The sequence below is a fragment of the Pelophylax lessonae genome (genome assembly GCF_965119305.1).
Source record: "Pelophylax lessonae genome assembly, chromosome: 3".
In the NCBI taxonomy this organism is placed as follows: domain Eukaryota; kingdom Metazoa; phylum Chordata; class Amphibia; order Anura; family Ranidae; genus Pelophylax; species Pelophylax lessonae.
Window position 1 is genome coordinate 663,294,680 of NC_138770.1, and position 22,062 is coordinate 663,316,741.

At 42.1% G+C, this 22,062-nt stretch overlaps 1 protein-coding gene across 1 annotated transcript in view; it reads left to right on the top strand.

Annotated features, from left to right (window-relative positions):
* The window catches only part of PLCB1 (phospholipase C beta 1), a 1,154,983-nt gene that overhangs the window by 854,302 nt on the left and 278,619 nt on the right, over positions 1 to 22,062 (top strand). Inside the window, exons 13-14 of the mRNA XM_082249959.1 lie at positions 3,026 to 3,110; positions 5,144 to 5,321. Coding sequence (XP_082106085.1) covers positions 3,026 to 3,110; positions 5,144 to 5,321 — 263 coding nt within the window. The remainder of the gene's footprint in view (positions 1 to 3,025; positions 3,111 to 5,143; positions 5,322 to 22,062) is intronic.

Sequence of the window (22,062 nt, forward strand, 5' to 3'; positions counted from 1 at the left end):
GTGTTGCGCAAATAAAAAATTATTAAATTAATTAATTTGTGCTTAAATTAATAAAAACCCAAAATATTTATATGTGACATAATATTAGTACCAATAGTGCTAATAAAGTGGTAAATATAATATAATACTCATAGAAAAGAGAAAATATATAGATATAAAAGTCCAGTGTGCAAAGTGCAAAAAGCCAATAAACAAAGTCCAAAATGTAATCCTAAAGTGATCTGTGCTCCCAGAGAGAAGTGACCAGAGTGTCACAGTGGACAGCCAGCCGTGCACCCCCTTGTGAATTGGTGCTCACCTCAAATCCTTGAAACACATGCACTTGGACAATAGCATCGAGTAAATGGTGGAAATCGTGGTGGTATAGTGGGAGAGACTGCACAGCTATCGGCGCACGCTGTGGAGACCGGCTGCGCTGTGCAGTCTCTCCCACTATACCACCACGATTTCCACCATTTACTTGATGCTATTGTCCAAGTGCATGTGCTGCACCTACAAATGTGAGTGAGATTTATCCACCTTTATTTAACCACTTTACCACTAGAGCATTTTGCTGTCTTACGTCTGGGCCACTTTTTGTGATTCGGCGCTGTGCGACTTTAACTGACAATTGCGCGGTCATGCGACGCCGTACCCAAACGAAATTTACGTACTTTTTTTCCCACAAACAGAGCTTTCTTTTGGCGGTGTTTGATCACCTGTGCGATTTTTACTTTTTGCGCTATAAACAAAAAAAGAGCGTTTATTTTGAAAAAATAACAATAGTTTTAACATTTTTTTATATGAAATTCCCCCCAAAAAAGATGTAAAAAACATTTTTTTTTTTTTAAATTTTTGGCCAATTTGTTTTCTGCTACCCATGTTTGGTAAAGAAAATCGCAATAAGCGTATTTTGATTGGTTTGCGCAAAAGTTATTGCGTTTACTAACTAAGGGAAAGATTTCTGTCATTTTTGGTGGTTTTTTTTTAACGAGTGGTGGCGATCTGCGATTTTTTTTGCGGGACTGCGACATTGCAGCGGACAGATCGGACCCTTGACTGACATTTTTGATACTTTTGGGGGTACCAGTGACATTACTGCAGTAATCATTGCTATAAATATGCACTGTTACGGTAAAAATGACACTGGCAGGGAAGGGGTTAATTTTATTGGAGAGGGAGGGGTTAATGTATGCCTGGTGCTTACTAACGTGTGGGGGGGGAGGTGACTGTTTGAGACAGGGACAGATCGGATGTCCAGCTATGCTGAACACTCTGATCTGTCACTCCCTGTCACTTAGGAGATCCGCCCGCTCTGTTTACACAGCGGGCGGATCTCCAAACTGGATTCCCCGACGATCGGGGCAGAGCAGCGGCGATCGCCGCCGCTCCTCCCCAGGCCCGACTCCCGCTGTGAATGAAAACAGCGGGAGCGCGCCTCCGGCGGCGCGCGAGCGCCGCCTACAGGGGGAGGAATCTAGCGACGTAGGTCTACGTCGCTAGACGATAACGAGCCACTGTGCCGCAGTAGCAGCACAGTGGCTAGTGTTAAAGTGGTTAATAAAAGCTGATTGTTTAAGGATTTCATACACTATTGCAAGTCTTTTTGTTTGCATATATACTGCATTGATTGACGCTGCAACTCCTGTGAATGAGAGGAGCCCTGAAGGATATGGATGGATGATCTTTTTTGGGATAACAATCTATGCGCTCTTTTTAAGGATTTGAGGTGAGCACCCATTCACAAGGGGGTGCACGGCTGGCTGTCCACTGTGACACTCTGGTCACTTCTCTCTGGGAACACAGATCACTTTAGGATTACATTTTGGACTTTGTTTATTGGCTTTTTGCACTTTGCACACTGGACTTTTATATCTATATATTTTATCTTTTCTATGAGTATTATATTATAATTACCACTTTAATATTATGTCACATATAAATATTTTGGGTTTTTAATAATTTAAGCACAAATTAACTAATTAAATATTTTTTTATTTGCGCAACACTATATATTTATTTCAATTAAGCATGCCAATATCTTCTATGCAGGATGTAGAAACCTTGCAAGCGGACCTGAACAAAATAATGGGGTGGGCAACTAAAGATGAGGTTTAATTTTGAAAAATGTAAAGTAATGCACTTGGGCATTAGAAACACGAAAGCAGGCTACCCACTAGGGGGGAACCTCTGGGTGAATCTAAGATGGGGGGGGGGTGGAATAGTGCCTCATCTTTGGTGTCGGGAGGGAGGAATAGTGTCTCAATGTTGGTGTTGGGGGGGAGGAATAGTGTCCCATTGTTGGTGTGGGGGGGGGGAGGAATAGTGCCCCATTGTTGGTGCCAGTGGCAGAAACTATGGTCCATGGTTGCTAACGTTGGGGGGAATAATGCCCCAAGGGCCAGGTAAAAGCAAGCAAAGGGCCACATCCGGCCCCCGGCCACAGTTTGGAGGCCACTTGGCTAAACAAATAAAAATGGTTAAAACACTTGTAATACACTTCTAAAAACACTCAAAAGCTCCTAAATAAAAACACCTGAAAGTCGCTCTGCTCAGCTGTGAATGCAGCCTTAATTGATGTGATAGTCCTGGGGCCCAAGATGACGTTAATTCTAAAGAAACGCGTCGGTGGAGTCCATGTCGGTGAGGTACCAATTCACCTGCATTATTTAGAACAGCACCAGTTGTTCACATTTTATGGACACTTGATAATTCCTTATGTAAAAAACCAGAGCTAAGGCTTAGTTCACACTGCCGCGACCGGAAAGTCACACGACCTAAGGTGCCACTTTGCCACGCGACTTCTTTGCGGCTTGCTTGCGAATTTTATTAACAGAAGTCAATGCAAGTTGTGATGAAGTCACACCAAAGTAGTGCAGGAACCTATTTCTAAGTCACTGCAACTTCCATTGCAGTTAATAAGGGGGGGACTTGTCATGTGACTTTGAACTCTGAACCTGAACCGAACCTAATTGTATATAAACACAATACAATAAAGATTTAATTTCAAACAATAAGAGCAGAGGAATAATATTCTGTTTTCCAGGCCGAAACAACAAGCAAAGATGGCAGAGTACTGCAAGCAAATATTTGGGGATGGACTTCTGATGGAACCACTAGAAAAGAATCCTGTAAGCTTATATATTGTGTAATGTATACTGTAATGAAATATTTTAGTTTATTATATTGTTTATTTAAAATCGGTATGAATGAGATATGATTTACTATTTTTAGTGGAGGCAAATTGTATTGTGCTCGGTTCAGTAACCCTAAACCAACACACAATCATTTTACAATCTTCTCATGAAAAGCTAAAACTTCAGTCTGGTTGTTTGGGGTTGTGATGGCATATCCTGCCCTTCATATCATTTTATTAAGAAGGATATCGCCATCATTTTTAAATACTTGTGGAATGCGCTACGGCAGGGATCTCCAAACTACGGCCCTCCAGCTGTACTACATGTCCCATGAGGCATTGTAAAACTCTGACATTCACAGACATGACTAGGTGTGATGGGAATTGTAGTTCCTGAACAACTGGAGGGCCATCATTTGGAGACCCCTGCGCTAGGGCATCAAGTGCATGGAGCAATTGGTCTAGGTCTGTTTTGAGCTATGGTGGCTGAGCTAGCTTGGTGAACAGGGTGCCCCCCATCCCGCACTGCTGTCTGACCATGCTCCCCACAAAGAGACAGATCTAAAAAAGTGGCCCAACCATGTTGCTTGCAAGGAGTTAAACCTATAATGAGTTCCAAGCACGCTTCTCACAAGGAGACAAACCTATTATAAGGGTCCATTCATGTTGCTCACAAGGAGACAAACCTGAAATGAGAGTGAAGAAATGTCATCAGCACACCAAGGATTCCCCAAAAGGGTCCAAAGCCTATTCCGTGGTCACATGATAAATATACAGCAATGTTTCGTGCCTGACAAAGGGGACCTGCATGGCTCTGAAACATTGCTCTATATTTATCATGTGACCACGGAAAAAAGCTTTGGACCCTTTTGAGGAATCCTTGGTGTATTGATGACATTTCTTCACTTTGATTATCCACAGTTTCCAGCCTATGGTCATTACAGCACCCAGCATCCCCAAACAGCCGGTATTCTTGAATCTGTGCATGAGGAACATTGCGTTTGGTTTAAACCTGAAATTAGGTCTGACCCTGCTGCTCACTAAGAGAAAAATCTATAAAGAGGTCCAACCACGCTGCTCACAAGGAGACAAATCTATAATGAATCCTGTTTATGCTGTTCGCAAGGAGGTAAACCTATAATGAGTCCCTGGATCACCCTAGCAATGTGCCAGGAACAGCTCATGTGTCAGGTCACCTGTGGCCAGGTGACAACTGCACCCTGTTGGAGGCAGGGGCACAGCGCAAGGTAGTGAACCCGATAGCAGACTGCTGCGGATGGACCGGAACGTGAACCCAAGATTCCCCAGGGCGTGGAGTCTAAGACCCAGCAGGTGTTCACCAGAGCCTCTAGTGGTGAGGATGGACTTGGCTGCAACTGGGCCCAGGTCGCGGCCCCTGGGGTCCCCCAGGTCACGCTAAGCAGCCACTCAGGACACACGGAATGGTGAAGGGTAAGCCGAGGTTGGGGTAACAGGCAGACGAAGGTAACCAAGGGACAGGCCAAAGGTCAGGGTAACAGGCAAACAGGAATAGTCAGAGACAAGCCAAAGTCGGTACACAGAAATGTAGATCAAGCACACGGCAAACAGGAAACAGGGACAAACACTGTTGAACAGCCAAGCAGACCTGCAGTGCACTGGTTAATATAGACTTCCTGTGATGACCTGGGTGGGGCAGGAACAGGAAGGAGGGGTGATAAAAAGGAACCAGAAGTGCAGTCTGACCTCTAATACAGACATGATGGGACAGGTAAGCTTGCAAAACTATTGCAAGTCCATGACATCATGGCCAACTATCATGCAATCGGGATCCAGTAGTATGGGCTTCTGATGATGTCAGAACTCGAATCAGCAAATCAAAGTGCAGCATGATCGAGAACTCCATCTTACCAGCCTTGTGCACCACAACCTTCAAGCATTGGCAACTGATTAATATTGTGGAGGGGGGAGAATTTGAACGGAGCATTTTGTTGTTTGAGCTGCAAGGTCTGCTTTAAGTTCGTAATTTAGGTTTCTTTAAATCCATAGCTTGAGACAGGGGTGGCTCTTCCCAGCCCTTTGGATTTAAAGTATAAAGTCCTGGTGAAGAATAAGAAGAAATCTCACAAGTCATCTGAAGGAAGTTCAAAAAAGAAGTTGTCCGAGCAAGCGTCCAATGCCTGCAGCGACTCTTCCAGTGTGTTTGAGCCATCATCTCCTGGGGCAGGTGAGTCCATATTCTGCATTTATCATATAAGGTTGACCTACAGCAACCTCTTTACATTTTTATGTTGGTATTTGCAAGCTGTTCCGAGAAACACAGAAAGGAGAATCTAAATATTTTTGGGCAACAGGAACACCTTCCTTGCAATCACTTTGCAGATAATTATTTTGGCAAGAGACTGCGCTTAAATAAATACAGTAAATAAATACAAAAGTGAGAATACAAATATAGACAAAATATCAAATATAAATATAAATCAATCCATATTTCAGTGACTTGTGAAAGTCCATGATAAATACGGTAAATAAATAGTAATAAATATTATAATGTCCAATGTCACAAAATCCAAGTAAAGCGCTCTTAGTGCCTATATTATTGGTAATGGTGGGTAAGTATCATTAACCAACATCCATTTAGTGGGTATGTGCTTTCCTCCACCTCCACCGCATGCACAGCCCACTTACCAGATACCCCCTTGGGGTTTGACGTTTGTATGGTATCCGGCTATGAGACACTCAGTATTGAGCACGGTTCCAGGATCCAGATAGCCCTTTAGATACCCACTATGGTCCACTCAGCGTGGTTTTCGGGTACCCAGCATAAATGAATATAATGTAGAGAAGCTTATGGTGTACTATTTCCGTACATCATTTATTAAAATTAGTAGTAACTTACATATCAAATTAACCACTTTACCACCGGAGGATTTTGCTGTCTTACGTCCAGGCCACTTTTTGTGATTCGGCGCTGTGCGACTTTAACTGACAATTGCGCGGTCGTGCGACGCCATAACCAAACGAAATTTACGTCCTTTTTTTCCCACAAACAGAGCTTTCTTTTGGTGGTATTTGATCACCTCTGTGCTTTTTACTTTTTGCGCTATAAACAAAAAAATAGCGTTTATTTTGAAAAAATAACAATATTTTTAACATTTTTTTATATGAAATTCCCCCCAAAAAAATGTAAAAATCAAATTTTTTTTAAATTTTTGGCCAATTTGTTTTCTGCTACCTATGTTTGGTAAAAAAAATCATGATAAGCGTATTTTGATTGGTTTGCGCAAAAGTTATTGCGTTTACTAACTACGGGAAAGATTTCTGTCATTTTTGGTGTTTTTTTTTTTAACGCGTAATGGCGGTGATCTGCGATTTTTTTTGCGGGACTGCGACATTGCGGCGGACAGATCGGACCCTTGACTGACATTTTTGACACTTTTGGGGGTACCAGTGACATTACTGCAGTAATCAGTGCTATACATATGCACTGTTACTGTAAAAATGACACTGGCAGTGAAGGGGTTAATTTTATTGGAGAGGGAGGGGTTAATGTATGCCTGGTGCTTACTGACGTGTGGGGTGGGGAGGTGACTGTGTGACACAAGGACAGATTGGATGTTCAGCTATGCTGAACACTCCGATCTTTCAGTCCCTGTCACTTAGGAGATCCGCCCGCTCTGTTTACAAAGGCGGGCGGATCTCCTCACTCGATTCCCCGATGATCGTGGCAGAGCAGCGGCAATCGCCGCTCCTCCCCTGGCCCGACTCCCGCTGTGAATGAAAACAGCGGGAGCGCGCCTCCGGCGGCGCGCGAGCGCCGCCTACAGGGGAGGAGTCCAGCGACGTAGGTCTACGTCGCTGGACGGGAACGAGCCACTTTGCCGCAGTACGCTCCATGTGAGCGGTCGGCAAGTGGTTAAAGAACCGGCTGGAGATAATGTGATCCAGAATGCCGTTCCACATTCCAATTGCGCTTCACAGACCGGAAGTGACATAGTGCTGTTCACAGGACCCAACGCGTTTCGTCAGTGTGCATCTGATGTCATCAGGAGTCACATGGCCTACTACGTCAGTTCCTTGTTTTTATATGCATCATACGGACAATCATCCAATCCTGTTCCTTCTTTCATCAAGCCGATGCAGATAATATCAAATTATTTCCAAAAGCATTTTTTTTAATTTTGTAGGAGGGGTTGGGAAGTTCAGTGTAAATGTGTCCTTCTGGTCGGGGGAATTTGGGTGCTCAGATACTTGATGGCCAAGAGCACCAGTTTAAATGTAAAGCTGTCTTTCAGTTGACGTGTCTGGTGGCTGGGCAATGCTATCTCCAAAGCTTCAGATTTTTGAAAATTAATTTTCAGACGAGAGCGAATTCTGGTGCCCAGATACTTAATGGCCAAGTTAAGTTTAAAGTTGTCTTTTAGTTGGCATGTCTGGTGGGTGGGCAATGCTATCCTCATAGCTTCAGAGTTTTGAAAATGAATTTTCAGATGAGAGCGTTCCCCATAGATCTCAAATTCTCAGAGAAAACTGGAGTTGGGAATAGCTAGGTTCGTTAAGAAGAGCATTGCACCATCTGCATATGCGGAACTCTAGTGTATTGTCTACCTCCAACCTGGAGACTTTGAATAGCTGGATTTGCCGTCATTTTTTTAAAAGAAGGGCTCAAGGGTGAGCAAAAACCATATAAAGTAGGAATTCTGAGATTTATTTCTCCTTTTCTGTCACTAAGACAGAAAGTGAAGGAAAACCTCGCCTATAGAATAAAGTGATGGCAGTTGCAATATTTTATGTTGCGCGCTATTACCGCACATGTTTTAAATTATTGACCGACCGATATTGTTTTTTTACCGCCGATACCGATATCTTGGTCATCCGATATCGGTATCGGCCGATATTTTCGGACATTAACATTTTTTTTTTTTTTAAATGTCTACAGGTACTGGTGTGGAGGGATCTGGGGGTCTAAAAGACCCCAAACCCCTCCTCTGCACTTAAAAGCATTCAAAATGCCAAGTTTGGCTGTTTTGAATGCTCTATGTTTTGTCAATGCGGCGCCGCCACGACCTGCCAGTAACCGGAAGTGATGTCATGTCATGACATCACTTCCGGGTACTTGGCGGCACCGAATTCAAAGAAATGGAGACCCGGTCAGACGGCGGCGGTGCAGATGGAGACCCGGTCAGACGGCGGCGGTGAAGGTAGGATGCCCAGATCTCCCGGTGGGACAGGAGACCCGGGCGAGCCGCGGAAGGAGGCGGGAGGGGGGGACGTCCCCTCCCGCTCCTTGGAATGACAGCCGAGTGGCTTCTCAGCCGCATCAGTTGTCATTACAAGACAGCCGACCGTTGGCTATGGACACCGGTACCGAGGTGATGCCTCTAGCTGCAGGAATCACCCCGGTACAAGCACTTTCCCGAAATATCGGCAATATCGGTAAATCAAAAGGCCGATTCTAATATATCGGGCAAAGTGCATATCGGCCCTCGATATATCGGCTTTGCCGATAAGCGGTTGATCCCTATTTTAAATCTATCATTTTCGGAAAAAAATATATATTTTCAAATTTGCTTTAGTGCACACAAAAAACAATATTATCTTCACATTTTCTGCTAAATATAAAAAATGAGACTGTGTTGAGTTAATACATAGGAAATATGTCAAATGTATCAGTAAACCGGCAAAAAATTGCAATACCAAAAACTGTCAAATGGCGGTGCTGTAAAAATCTTTACAGCTCTTTAACTTAAAGCAGCACTACACTGTATTTGAGCACCGCAAACCAACAATTAAATACATTCCTTTTTAATGTAGCACCCTTTTAGGTAGGTGCTAGTGAGTGAGTATAGTTTTTGGCTCTGTCTGCCTATCAGAGGAGCAGCAGGCAAATTCTTTATTGCTTTCTGCTTAACAGAGAGCAGGATCTGTGAGTTAGGTCTGCTCATGGTGCTCAGTGTGTGATTCATCTGGTCTAGGGAGTGTTTTACACTGATCCAATAGGGAGGTACATTTGAAAGTGGAGTAAACCTGACCAATGGGTACACAGGCTTTGATACAGCCCCAGTGATTGGCACAGACTAGTTGTCTCAGTGCATTGTGGGGTGTGGTATAAAAAGCCAGGAACACATGTGTTGCAGAGTCTTTGGCTGGTGAGCAGAGTCTCGGAGGGAGGGTGGCAGCTGCCTCCTCCTCTGTAGCAGTGGCACGTGGTCACAGGTGGTCGGCCTGGGGACCAGAAGGAAGGAGCTGAACCCAGAGGTCCAAGAGAGCTGACTGGAGGGGGTGAGACACTGGAGACCCTCGAAAAACAGTATCGTGAGTACAGGGGATCGTGTCTAGGGGCCTGACCTTAGGGGGGCCACCCCGATGTAGGACAGACAGAGGACGGGTGTCAGTTGGTGGAAAGATTGGGGATGCTAGTCGGGTATCCTGAAGATAGTTGTTCAATCAAGTCATCTATACAGAGACTCAACTAATAATTCATCTAGTGGCAAGGTGAATCTGTGATCTGGCTGCATTATCAGCAAGAAGTCCCCATCCATTGTGAATAGTTCAAGTTTGGAGTATCCCACTCTTCCCTTCTCCCATCCCTAATATAAATAAAACTACAAAAACAGCTAAATACCCCTAGACTGAGCCAGAGAGTAAAGAGTTAAATTGTGTGCACTGCAGTTGCTAACAGTAACCCATGGGGATCCCAAGGTGTACAATCTAGCAGTGCTACATTAATATTCAAAGCAAACTTCTCCATGCTTGATTTTGCTAAAAAATCAGGGTTAAGGGCAGATGATTCATGTAGCATTTACTACCTGGAATACATCGGCCCATAGTTCAGGCATGCAAGCAGAAGGGTGTTCTTAGCTGAGAAACCCAGAAGGCTCCTGGGATGTATGACATCATTTGCCTAGGCAAGAAACCAGGAAGTAACTGAAGGGACATATAAAAAAAAAAGTTTAAAACAAGTACATATTTTATACTTTCCTATCTATTTATTAATGCTAGCAGCATAAGGATTAAAAAAAATAGTTCATTTTGATTGAGAGAGTGAAATTCTGATAAAAATGTAACAGTCCAGTAGCGAAAGGGTAAAATGCACCTTGTTTAAGTACCAAAATTTGACTTTGTATGCCACTTGTAATTCTTTGTAGAATGTTGCAGTATTGTACAATATTGTTCTATTTATTGTTTAAATATATTATATACTGTATATATGTGTGTATATATATATATATATATATATATATATATATATATATAGTGCTTCCAGAAAGTATTCACAGCGCTTCCCTTTTTTCACATTTTGTTATGTTACAGCCTTATTCCAAAATTGATTAAATTCATTATTTCCCCCAAAATTCTATAAACAATACCCCATAATGACAACGTGAAAGAAGTTTGTTTAACATCTTTGCAAATTTATTAAGAAAAAAAAAAATTGCATTTACGTAAATATTTACAGCCTTTGTTACGACACTCAAAATTGAGCTCAGGTGCATCCTGTTTCCACTGATCATACTTGAGATTTTTCTTCAAATTGATTGGAGTCCACCTGTGGTAAATTCAGTTGATTGGACATGACTTGGGAGGGCACACACCTGTCTATATAAGGTCCCACAGTTAACAGTGTATGTCAGAGCTAAAACCAAGCCATGAAGCCCAAGGAATTGTCTGTAGACCTTGGAGACAGGATTGTATGGAGTCGCAGATCTGGGGAAGGGTACAGAAAAAATTCTGCAGCATTGAAGGTCTCAATGAGCACAGTGGCCTCCATCATCCGTAAATGGAAGAAGTTTGGAACCACCAGGATTCTTCCTAAAGCAGGTTGCTTGGCCAAACTGAGCAATTGGGGGAGAAGGGCCTTAGTCAGGGGGATGACCAAGAACCCGATGGTCACTCTGACAGAGCTCCAGCATTTCTCTGTGGCGAGAGGAGAACCTTCTGGAAGAACAATCATCTCTGCAGCACTCCACCAATCAGGCCTGTATGGTAGAGTGGCCAGACGGAAGCCTCTCCTCAGTAAAATGCACATGGCAGCCCGCATGGAGTTTGCCAAAAGACACCTGAAAGACTCTCAGACCATGAGAAACAAAATTCTCTGGTCTGATGAAACAAAGATTAAACTCTTTGGCTTGAATAGCAAACGTCATGTATGGAGGAAACTCATCACCTGGCCAATACCATCCCTACAATGAAGCATGGTGGTGGCAGCATCATACTGTGGGAAAGTTTTTCAGCGGCAGGAACTGGGAGACTAGTCAGGATCGAGGGAAAGATGAATGCAGCAATGTACAGAAACATCCTTTATGAAAATCTGCTCCAGAGCGCTGTTGACCTCAGACTGGGGGGAAGGTTCATCTTCCAACAGGACAACGACCCAAAGCACACAGCCAAGATAACAAAGGATTGGATACAAGACAACTCTGTGAATGTCCTTGAGTGGCCCAGCCAGAGCCCAGAGTTAAACCCCATTGAACATCTCTGGAGAGATCTGGAAATGGCTGAGCACCGACGCTCCCCATCTAACCTGATGGAGCTTGAGAGGTCCTGCAAAGAAGAATGGGAGAAACTGCCCAAAAATAGGTGTGCCGAGCTTGTAGCATCATACTACTTGAGGCTGTAATTGGTGCCAAAGGAGCTTCAACAAAGTATTGAGCAAAGGATGTGAATACTTATGTACATGGGATTTTTTCGTTTTTTATTTTTAATAAATTTGCAAAGATTTCGAATAAACTTCTTTCACATTGTCATTATGGGGTATTGTTTGTAGAATTTTGAGGAAAATAATGAATTCAATTTTTATCCGTTTTGGAATAAGGCTATAACGTAACAAAATGTGGAAAAAGTGCTGTGAATACTTTCTGGATGCACTGTATGTATATATATATATATATATTTTTTTTTATATATATATATTTATATTTATTTTTATATATATTTATATATATTTATATATATTCATATTCTTTTTTTTTCCTTAAAAGTGTGCCTTTAAATAGTTTTTTATATATAAAAACTGTATATATATTTTTTTATATATTTATATTTATTTTTATATATTTTTAAAAATATTTATATATATATTCATATTCTTTTTTTTCCTTAAAAGTGTGCCTTTAAATATTTTTTTTTTTTTTTTTTACACACAGCTCCAGCGAAGCTTAGTTTATGCATTGTTGTATTATGTATTATGTGCCCTCCGTTGCTGGTGAAGTGCTGTTTGTATGTTTGAGTTATTGAATCCATGCATAAGTTATTTTCCCCAGAATGATAATGCCGTATAGTGTGCATGCTTGTGTTACATTTAAAAGCACTCTGGGAGAGCGACGCAATTTTCCGGTTTATTGGTCGCCTCTGCTACTACGTGACACCCACCATGGTGCCAGTCGCTAACTCCCATAATAGCTGCTTCCTGCACAGGGATGGGAAGGACTGCACTCAGGCTGCCAGCTTTCATCTGGTCAGATTTCCCTGCCTTTATGGGGGGGATGACAAACCCATTAGGCCATCTGAATTGGAAATCAAGGAGGAATAAATGGTGAAATGATTATTATCATTTATTTATAGAGCGCCGCAGTATGCAGATGGGGAATAATAAATAGCCATTACTACACATGGAGACTTGGTTTTCTCCCCAATTAGCATGCAGTGGTCTTCATTGCTAACAGCAGAACTCCTCTAAACAGCTTTTGGAACTATTTAGCTGATCAAGTAACAAAGAGCATTTTCATTTTTTAAAATCTAAAAGCTTATTTGTTTAAAAAAAATATATATAAATAAATAAATATACGTATATATATATATATATATATATATATATATATACACAGTGCCTTGCGAAAGTATTCGGCCCCCTTGAACTTTTCAACCTTTTGCCACATTTCAGGCTTCAAACATAAAGATATAAAACTGTAATTTTTTGTGAAGAATCAACAACAAGTGGGACACAATCATGAAGTGGAACGAAATTTATTGGATATTTCAAACTTTGTTAACAAATAAAAAACTGAAAAATTGGGCGTGCAAAATTATTCAGCCCCCCTTAAGTTAATACTTTGTAGCGCCACCTTTTGCTGCGATTACAGCTGTAAGTCGTTTGGGGTATGTCTCTATCAGTTCCTGATAGAGACATACCCCACATACCTACATGTACGGCGCTCGCTCTCGGGAGTCTAGGGGGCGGTGTGCGACCCGCCGGCTGTGCGTTCCCGACCCCGCTCGTCAGCGGGGAAGCTGATGCCTGTGTCAGGTGGCGCCAACTGCCGCCTGACACCCGCAATTGGTCCCCGCTGAGAGAGAAGGACGGTCGGCTGTTGTAAACACAGCTGACCGTTTTTCTCCCTGGAATGATCATAGAGATCATGGGATCCTGCTATATAGGATCACATGTCTCTATGGTCATTTCAGAAGCCACGCCCCCCCCCCCAGAGTTCCCCACAGTTAGAATCACTCCCCTAAGCTCACATTTAACCCCTTGATCACCCACCCCTTCCCTGCCAGTGTCATTATTACAGTAACAGTGCATATTTAGCACTGATTACTGTAGTAATGTCACTGGTCCCCCCAAAAGTGTCGAAAATGTCCGTTGGGGTCCGATCTGTCCGCCACAATGTCGCAGTCCTGCAAAAAATCGCCGCCATTACTAGTAAAAAAACAAAAAAAATTACATAAATCTTTCCCTTAGTTAGTAGACGCGGTAACTTTTGCGCAAACCAATCAAAATACGCTTATTGCGATTTTTTCTAACAAAAATATGTTGCAAAAAACAAATTGGCCTAAAATGTTAAAAAATGTTTATTTTTTTAATATTTTGGGGGGAATGTTATATAGCAAAATGAGAAAAATGTTGTTTTTTTTATTTATTTTTTTTTTTGCAAAATTGTTGCTCTTTTTTGTTTATAGCGCAAAAAATAAAAATCACACAGGTGATCAAATACCACCAAAAGAAAGCTCTGTTTGTGAGAAAAAAAAAGGACGTCAATTTCGTTTGGGTACAGCGTCGCACGACCGCGCAATTGTCCGTTAAATTAATGCAGTGCCGAATCGCAAAATAGAGCCTGGTCAGGAAGGGGGAAAATCCTTCCGGTCATAAAGTGGTTAAAGCAGACCGTTTAAAAAAATACCGGGGTTATGTCAGCTATCTGCTGCCATAACCTCGGTATTTAACGTCAAAGTACCGATGTAAATACACGGTGGGCGGTTCGTAAGTGGTTAAGATAATCTTGTCCAGGCTGCACAGTCTATATATATATATATATATATATATATATATATATATATATATATATATAGTCTATATATATATATATATATATATATATATATATATATATACATACAGTATATATATATATACATACAGTATATATATATATATATACAGTATATATATATATATATATATATATATATATATATATGTATATATACACATTTCTTATAGGCACACACTTTGGGAAAGTAGCCATCTTTCTACAGAAGATTGTGCACACCGAAACATTGAAGGTGTCCATGGCAGCTGCTTGAATGGTCCTGGTGCTGAAGAGCTTTTCAGGATTATAATATTCTATTTGTATCATGTTATCTCCCATCATCTTTACCTTGCAACGCCTTGAGATGAACGGCATGGACAGTTACACGCTGAGCAATCTAACTCAGCTTTTGTCGGCACCTTCCCCTGATCTGTAGAGATAGATGGCACAATGCAGAAGACGGAACCAGGGGCGTAACTACAGGGGTTGCAGGGGTTGCGATTGCTACCGGGCCCCATGCTCCAGGGGGCCCAGTAGCAAACCAGTGGGTGAACTTCCAGGATTGCAAAAGTCACACTTGCGACCGGGCCCTGGCATTGCACCACTGTGGGGAGGCCCAAAGATTGCAGGAAGGGAGCCCACTGCAGAACTTGTGAAAGGATCCTGCTGCGGGACCGTAATAAAAGGCCATGCAACGAGAGTAAAGAGCCCCAGGATTAGTGGGAAGAGCCCTGGGCTTGAAGGGAAGGGCCCCGGCCAGGGATCTGGGGGGGCCCTTCATGGTTTCTTGCATCGGGGCCCTGAAAGCTCTAGTTACGCCTCTGGACGGAACATTTCTACAACTAACCAAAAACTACGAAGGATGCCCATGAATTTGCTCAAAGATCTGGAGCTCCAACCTCCTCTCCTATATAATAGAGGAACACGTTGATGCCTACAGACAGCAGTCATAAAAGTTTTCAGAAACAGATAATTGCCCCTGTTTCCATAATACTATGGAGATATTTGTCTCTGATCAAAACATAGACTGGATTTGCGATCAGATTGTTCATGCCACTGCCACCTACATTAATCACCCATAACACTATGACCACTGACATGCAAAGTGAATAGCATTGATTATCCCATTATAATAGCATCTGAAAAGTGTAATGGATATATTAGGCAGCAAGTGAACAATTTGCCCCTGAAGTTAATGTTGAAAGCAGAAAAAATAAGCAAGCGTCCGGATTTGAGCAACTTTGATAAGCGCCAAATTGGAATGGCTGGATGACTGGACCAGAGCAACTCCAGGACTGCAGCTCTTGTGTGATGTTCCTGTTCTGCACTGGTCAGGACTGACCAAAAGTGGTCCAGGGAAGGAAAACTGGAGAAAGTGCAGAGAAGGGTAACCAAACTGATAAGAGGCATGGAGGAGCTCAGCTATGAGGAAAGCTTATGCCTCGTACACACGCATCGATAGTTGGCCGGGAATTTTCGGCCAACGTCCGATTTTCGGCTTGTTCGTATGATGCTTTCGACAACCGACTCCGACTTTTCGGCCGAACAAAATCTGGTGTGCATGCTATAAAATTTTTGTTGGCCATCAACACAACGGCCGATTTTCCGTCAGTCAGTACAGATTTCGGCAGACAAAAATCTGATGAGCAAGACTGGGCATGCTCAGAGAAGAAAAAACACACGGAAAGTAAACCAGCACATGACATCACTTCTGAAGTTGGTTTTTGTTGGCCGACAAAATTCGTGTGCAGTCTAGAGCACATTCCAACCAACACAACAACACTGGACAAAAGACGGCTGATCGGTTGGCCGATAATCGTTGCGTGTGTACGAGGCATTAGAGGAACTGAATGTATTCTCTCTTGAGAAGAGGAGATTAACCACTTTAAGACCGGAAGGATTTACCCCCTTCATGACCAGGCCCTATTTTGTGATTCGGCACTGCATTAATTTAACGGACAATTGCGCGGTCGTGTGACGCTGTACCCAAATAAAATTGATGTCCTTTTTTTCCCCACAAACAGAGATTTCTTTTGGTGGTATTTGATCACCTGTGCGATTTTTATTTTGCGCTATAAACAAAAAAAGAGCGACAATTTTGAAAAAAAAACAATATTTTTCACATTCTGCTATACAACATTCCCAAAATATAAAAAATTTTTAAATTTTTTAACATTTTAGGCCAATTTGTTTTCTGCTACATATTTGTGATAAAAAAAAAAATCGCAATAAGCTTATTTTGATTGGTTTGCGCAAAAGTTATTGCGTCTACTAACTACGGAAAAGCTTTGTCATTTTTATTGTTTTTTTTTTTTTTACTAGTAATGGCGGCAATCTGCGTTTTTTTGCGGGACTGCGACATTGCGGTGGACAGATCGGACCCCTGACTGACATTTTTGATACTTTTGCTAAAAATATGCATTGTTACTGTAATAATGACACTGGCAGGGAAGGGGTTAACATTGTGGGTGATCAAGGGGTTAAATGTGAGCTTAGGGGAGTGATTCTAACTGTGGGGGGGGCGTGGCTTCTGAAATGACCATAGAAACATGTGATCCTATATAGAAGGATCACAGGGGCTCTGTGATCATTCCAGGGAGAAGAACGGTCAGCTGTGTTTACAACAGCTGACCATCCTTCTTTCTCAGCCTAATTGAACGATCGCGGGTGTCAGGCGGCAATTGGAGCCGCGTGCCGCTGCACCGGCTTCCCGCTGATGTGCGGGGGCGGGAGCGCGTCGCTGGCGACTCGCGCTCGCCCCCTAGCCTCGGGCAGGAGAGCGACGTACAGCTAGGGCAATTTGCCTGTGAACGGCTGCCTGCCGCTGTATAATTGCAGCGGGCGGTCAGAAACAGGTTAGGGGGTGGGGGATATGATCAACATGTATAAATACATAAGGGGTCCATATAGTGAATTTGGTGTTGAGTTATTCACTTTAAGGTCATCACAGAGGACAAGGGGGAGCTCTTTACGTCTTGAGGAAAACAGATTTTGTCCAAAAATACGGAAAGGTTTCTTCACAAGAGCTGTGAAAATGTGGAATAGACTCCCTCCAGAGGTGGTTCTGGCCAGCTCACTAGATTGCTTTAAAAAAGGCCTGGATTCTTTCCTGGGTGTACATAATATAACTGGGTACTAATATGTATAGGTGAAGTTGATCCAGGGAATATCCGATTGCCTCTCCGGGAATCAGGGAGGAATTAATTTCCCCTGCTGTAGCAAATTGGATCATGCTTTGCTGGGGTTTTTTCGCCTTCCTCTGGATCAACTGCGTGTATAGGATTGTGTATATGGGATTGTATGGTTGGGTTTCCTTTACTTTTTTTATTGGTTGAGCCAGATGGACTTGTGTCTTTTTTTAACCTGACTAACTATGTAAAACTGGCGAACAAGCGACAGGCTCATTGATGCACAAGGGGAGCAAAGGCTGGCCTGTGTAGTCCAATCCAATATAAAAAGTTAATGCTGGTTCCAATAGAAAGGTGTCAGAGCACACAGAGCAATCAGTTTGTTGTCTATGGGGATGTGTAGCCGCAGAACGATCAGGGTGCCAATGCTGACCTGTGTCCACAGTCAAAAGTGCCTCCAATGGGTACAAGAGAATCTAAACAGAGCAATAGAAAAATGTAAAAAAAAAAAAATAAATTATAAGAGGGTGACCAAGCCTAGTGCATTAGCCCACACATTTTTATTAAATAAAAGATAAACAAAACTACTTACAAACACATTAGTTAAAAGCGCTGGTCTAGTAGCCACTCATCCGTGGCTTGGTACTTCCAGACTAGACAATTACCACTGCATAAGATGGGACCCTGCTGGGGTCCCCACAGACTGACGCGTTTCAAAGGGGTTTCCTTCTTCATCAAAGCCAAGGCTCAGTATGGCACTAGGCTTGTGCACCATCTTTTGATTTTATTATTTTTCAGTGGTCATAGGACATTCCCAGTCCTAGAGGGCAGCAAGGTTCTAAGAGATTACCCAGATGTGCAGTGGAACAATATCGAGGGGCGATGTTGACTTTTGCTGATATATCTGTATTGGCCCCGAAACTGGCCGATATTGCCGATATTCCAAATATTGCTCATGTAAGGGTAAAATTATGTCACATAGCATAATTCTGTTTACAAATGTTATTGAATATGCTACTCACATATGTACAAATTAAAGATACAAGCAATAACACATTAGCAGATCTGCTGGCAGATCAGTATCTCTCACCCATTTGCCGTAAGTGATACCCGGGTGATACCGCTCCATTCGGCATCCACTCAATACCGCTCCGTCTCTCACCCGCTCCATCTCCCACCCACCCGATACCGATCCGTCTCTCACCCACTTGCCATAAGTGACGCCCGGGTGATACCGTTCCGTCCGGCATACGATCTCGGAGGTCACATGCGTGGTCACACCCGCTCATGCACCCGGGAGTTCCGTTTCCGGGAAAGGAGCTCTGAAGGTCCGGCAAGATACGCTGGATCTTCAGAGCGCATGCGCCTCTGGTGTCAGAGGCTGCTTGCAGGGTGAATATCTCCTAAACCGTGCAGTTTTAGGAGATATTAATTTTGCCTACAGGTAAGCCTTATTATAGGCCTTATTATAGGCTTACCTATAGGTAAAAGTTAAAAAGCGGAGTATACTTTAAGTTGCTGCTTATTTTATTTTTATTTTATGTTTATTTTTTTATTTTTTATTATATTATATATATATATATATATATATATATATATATATATATATATATAATATTATTATATTATATTATTATTATTATTATTATTATATATATTATTTTATATTTTTATTTTATATATTTTTTATTTTATTTTATGTAAGCGCACATTTTTTCCTTGTTTGATCTATTTATCCTTGTATATCTATTTTTAAAATAAAAAATTGTATTTGAAAGACTGCTGTGCAAATACAGTGTGACATAAAACATTGCAACAACCACCATTTCATTCTCTAGGGTCTCTGCTTAAAAAAATATAAATACTTTTTGGGGGTTCTAAGTCCTTTTCTAGCAAAAAATACCGATTTTATTGGCAAGCAACAAATGTCAGAAATAGGCCTGGTCTTCAAGTGGTTAAAGAGAGGCCAAGATGGCGGCTTCCATGGCTGGAAATGATAGCAGGGTTTACTTCCACTTTAAGCCAATGAAGCTGACATCTAACACGTGTCCCATGGAAGGCTTTGCTGTCAACAACGCCTGTTTCCTTTAGTGCTATAAAAAAGATGATTGATTCTGCTGAGAACAGATGGCTCGGTTAGCACCTCATGTAGCAGCAGAAACTTTTTGTAAATGAGTCAGGATTCAGCTTTATGGAGTTATTATTAAATAGCGAGCTTCACCGACCTAAGGCTTCTGATTTGTTTTTACCAATTTTGAAATAAATTATTTTATAGTGATCAGAATTGAAAATCCCTGCGTGATGCCAGTCTTATAAATGCCACTTTAACCACTTCTGAACTGGAAGGTATTACCCCCTTAATGACCAGGCCATTTTTTTTGCGATACGGCACTGCCTTACTTTAACCACTTCCCACCCGTCATATAGCAAAATGAGGGCTGCAAAGTGGTTGCACTATCCACACTGGGTGTCATATGACGTCCAGCAGGGGCGCGCAGAGCGGCGATCGGTGATGCCGCGTGTCACACTGACACACCGCATCTCCGATCCCGGTAAAGGGCTCTTTACCATGTGAACAGCTTTCAGGCACGAGTAGAGGAGAGCCGATCGGTGGCTCTCCTGATGGGGGGGGGGGGGGTCTATGCTGGTAATCAAAGCATTGATTACCAGTGCAGTACCTTGGGGATGCCACTAGAGCCACCAGGGATTGCCCGCCTATGGCCACCAGGGATTGCCCACCCATGGTCACCAGGGATGCCAATCAGTGCTCAGGGAGCTTGTCAGTGCCCTCCTCATCAGTGCTGCCCATCATTGCCACCCATCAGTGCCACCCACCAGTGCCCAGCATTGCCATCTATCAGTGCCACCCACCAGTGCCCATCATTGCTATCAGTGCCGCCCACCAGTGCCCATCATTGCGCATCGATGCTGCATATCAGTGCCCATCAGTGCTGCCTATCAGTGCCGCCTCTCAGTGCCACCTATCAGTGCCCATCAGTCCTGCCTATGAGTGCCCATCAATGCTGCATATCAGTGCTACCTATCAGTGCCCATCAGTGCTGCATATCAGTGCCTCATCATCAGTGCCACCCCATCAGTGCCTCCCCTCATCAGTGCCTGTCAGTGCGGCTTCATCATTTTTTTTTTCAAACTTTTCGGTCTTTTTTTATTTGTTTAGCAAAAAAGAAAAAACCTTGCGGTGATCAAATACCACCATAAGAAAGCTCTATTTGTGGGAAAAAATGACATAAATTTGGTTTAGCATGTTGCATGGCAGCGCATTTGTCACTCAAAATGCAACAGCGCTAAAAGCTGAAAATTGGCCTGGGCAGGAAGGGGGTGAAAGTGCCCGGTATTGATGTGGTTAACCACTTGCCGACCCCGCACAGATTTACTGCGGCAGGGTGGCTCAGCTGCGCATAACCACGTAGATCTACTGCGATCGCCGCCGGCCTCCCGCAATCTTCAGCTAGACTGACAGGAGAGGCGTCTGGTATGTAAACAATTGAAAACAGCTCTCCTGTAAGAGAGGCAGGCAAAGATCGGCAAAGCTAAGCTAAATCACCGATCTCTCTGTGCCTCTGTTTAATCCTTCCCCCACACAGTTAGAAAGCACATATAGGGAACACATTTAACCCCTTTGATCACCCCCATTGTTAACCCCTTCCCTGCCAGTGTCATTTATACAGGAACAGTGCATATTACTTAGCACTGATTTCTGTATTAATGTCACTTGTCCCCAAAAAGTGTCACTTTGTGTCAGATTTGTCCGCCACAATGTCGCAGTCCCGATAAAAATCGCTGATCACCATCAGTACTAATAAAAAAAGAAAAAATAAATAAAAAGTCCAAAAATCTATCCCATAGTTTGTAAAAGCTATAACTTTTGTGGAAACCAATTATTATACGCTTTTTGGATTTTTCTTTTAACAACAATATGTAGCAGAATACAAATTGGCCTAAACTGATAAAAAAAAAAAATTTTTTCAGGAATGTTTTATATCAGAAAGTATAAAAAAATATATATATATATATATATTTTTTTTATTATTATTTATTTATTTATTTTTTTTCAAAATTGTCACTCTTTGTTTGTTTATAGTGCAAAAACTAAAAAACCCAGAGGTGATCAAATACCACCAAAAGAAAGCTCTATTTGTGGGAAAAAAAAGGACATCAATTTTATTTGGGTATAGTTTTGCAAAAATGCGCAATTGTCAGTTAAAGTAACGCAGTGCCGAATCGCAAAAAAATGGCCTGGTCATTAAGGGGGGCAAATCCTTCCGGTCCAGAAGTCGTTAAAGCATATTTTTTTCCAAAAAATTGTGTTTGCAAAACTGCTGCACAAATACCATGTGACTTAAAATATTGCAACAATCACCTTTTATTCCCTAGGGTCTCTGCTAAAAAAATATATATATATATATATATTTTTACCAGAGACCCTAAGGAATAATATATATCTATATATATATATATATATATAAAAGAAAAAAAATGATATATATATATATATATATATATATATATATATATATATATATATATATATATACACATAGATATATATAGATATATTTTTTTTCTTCTT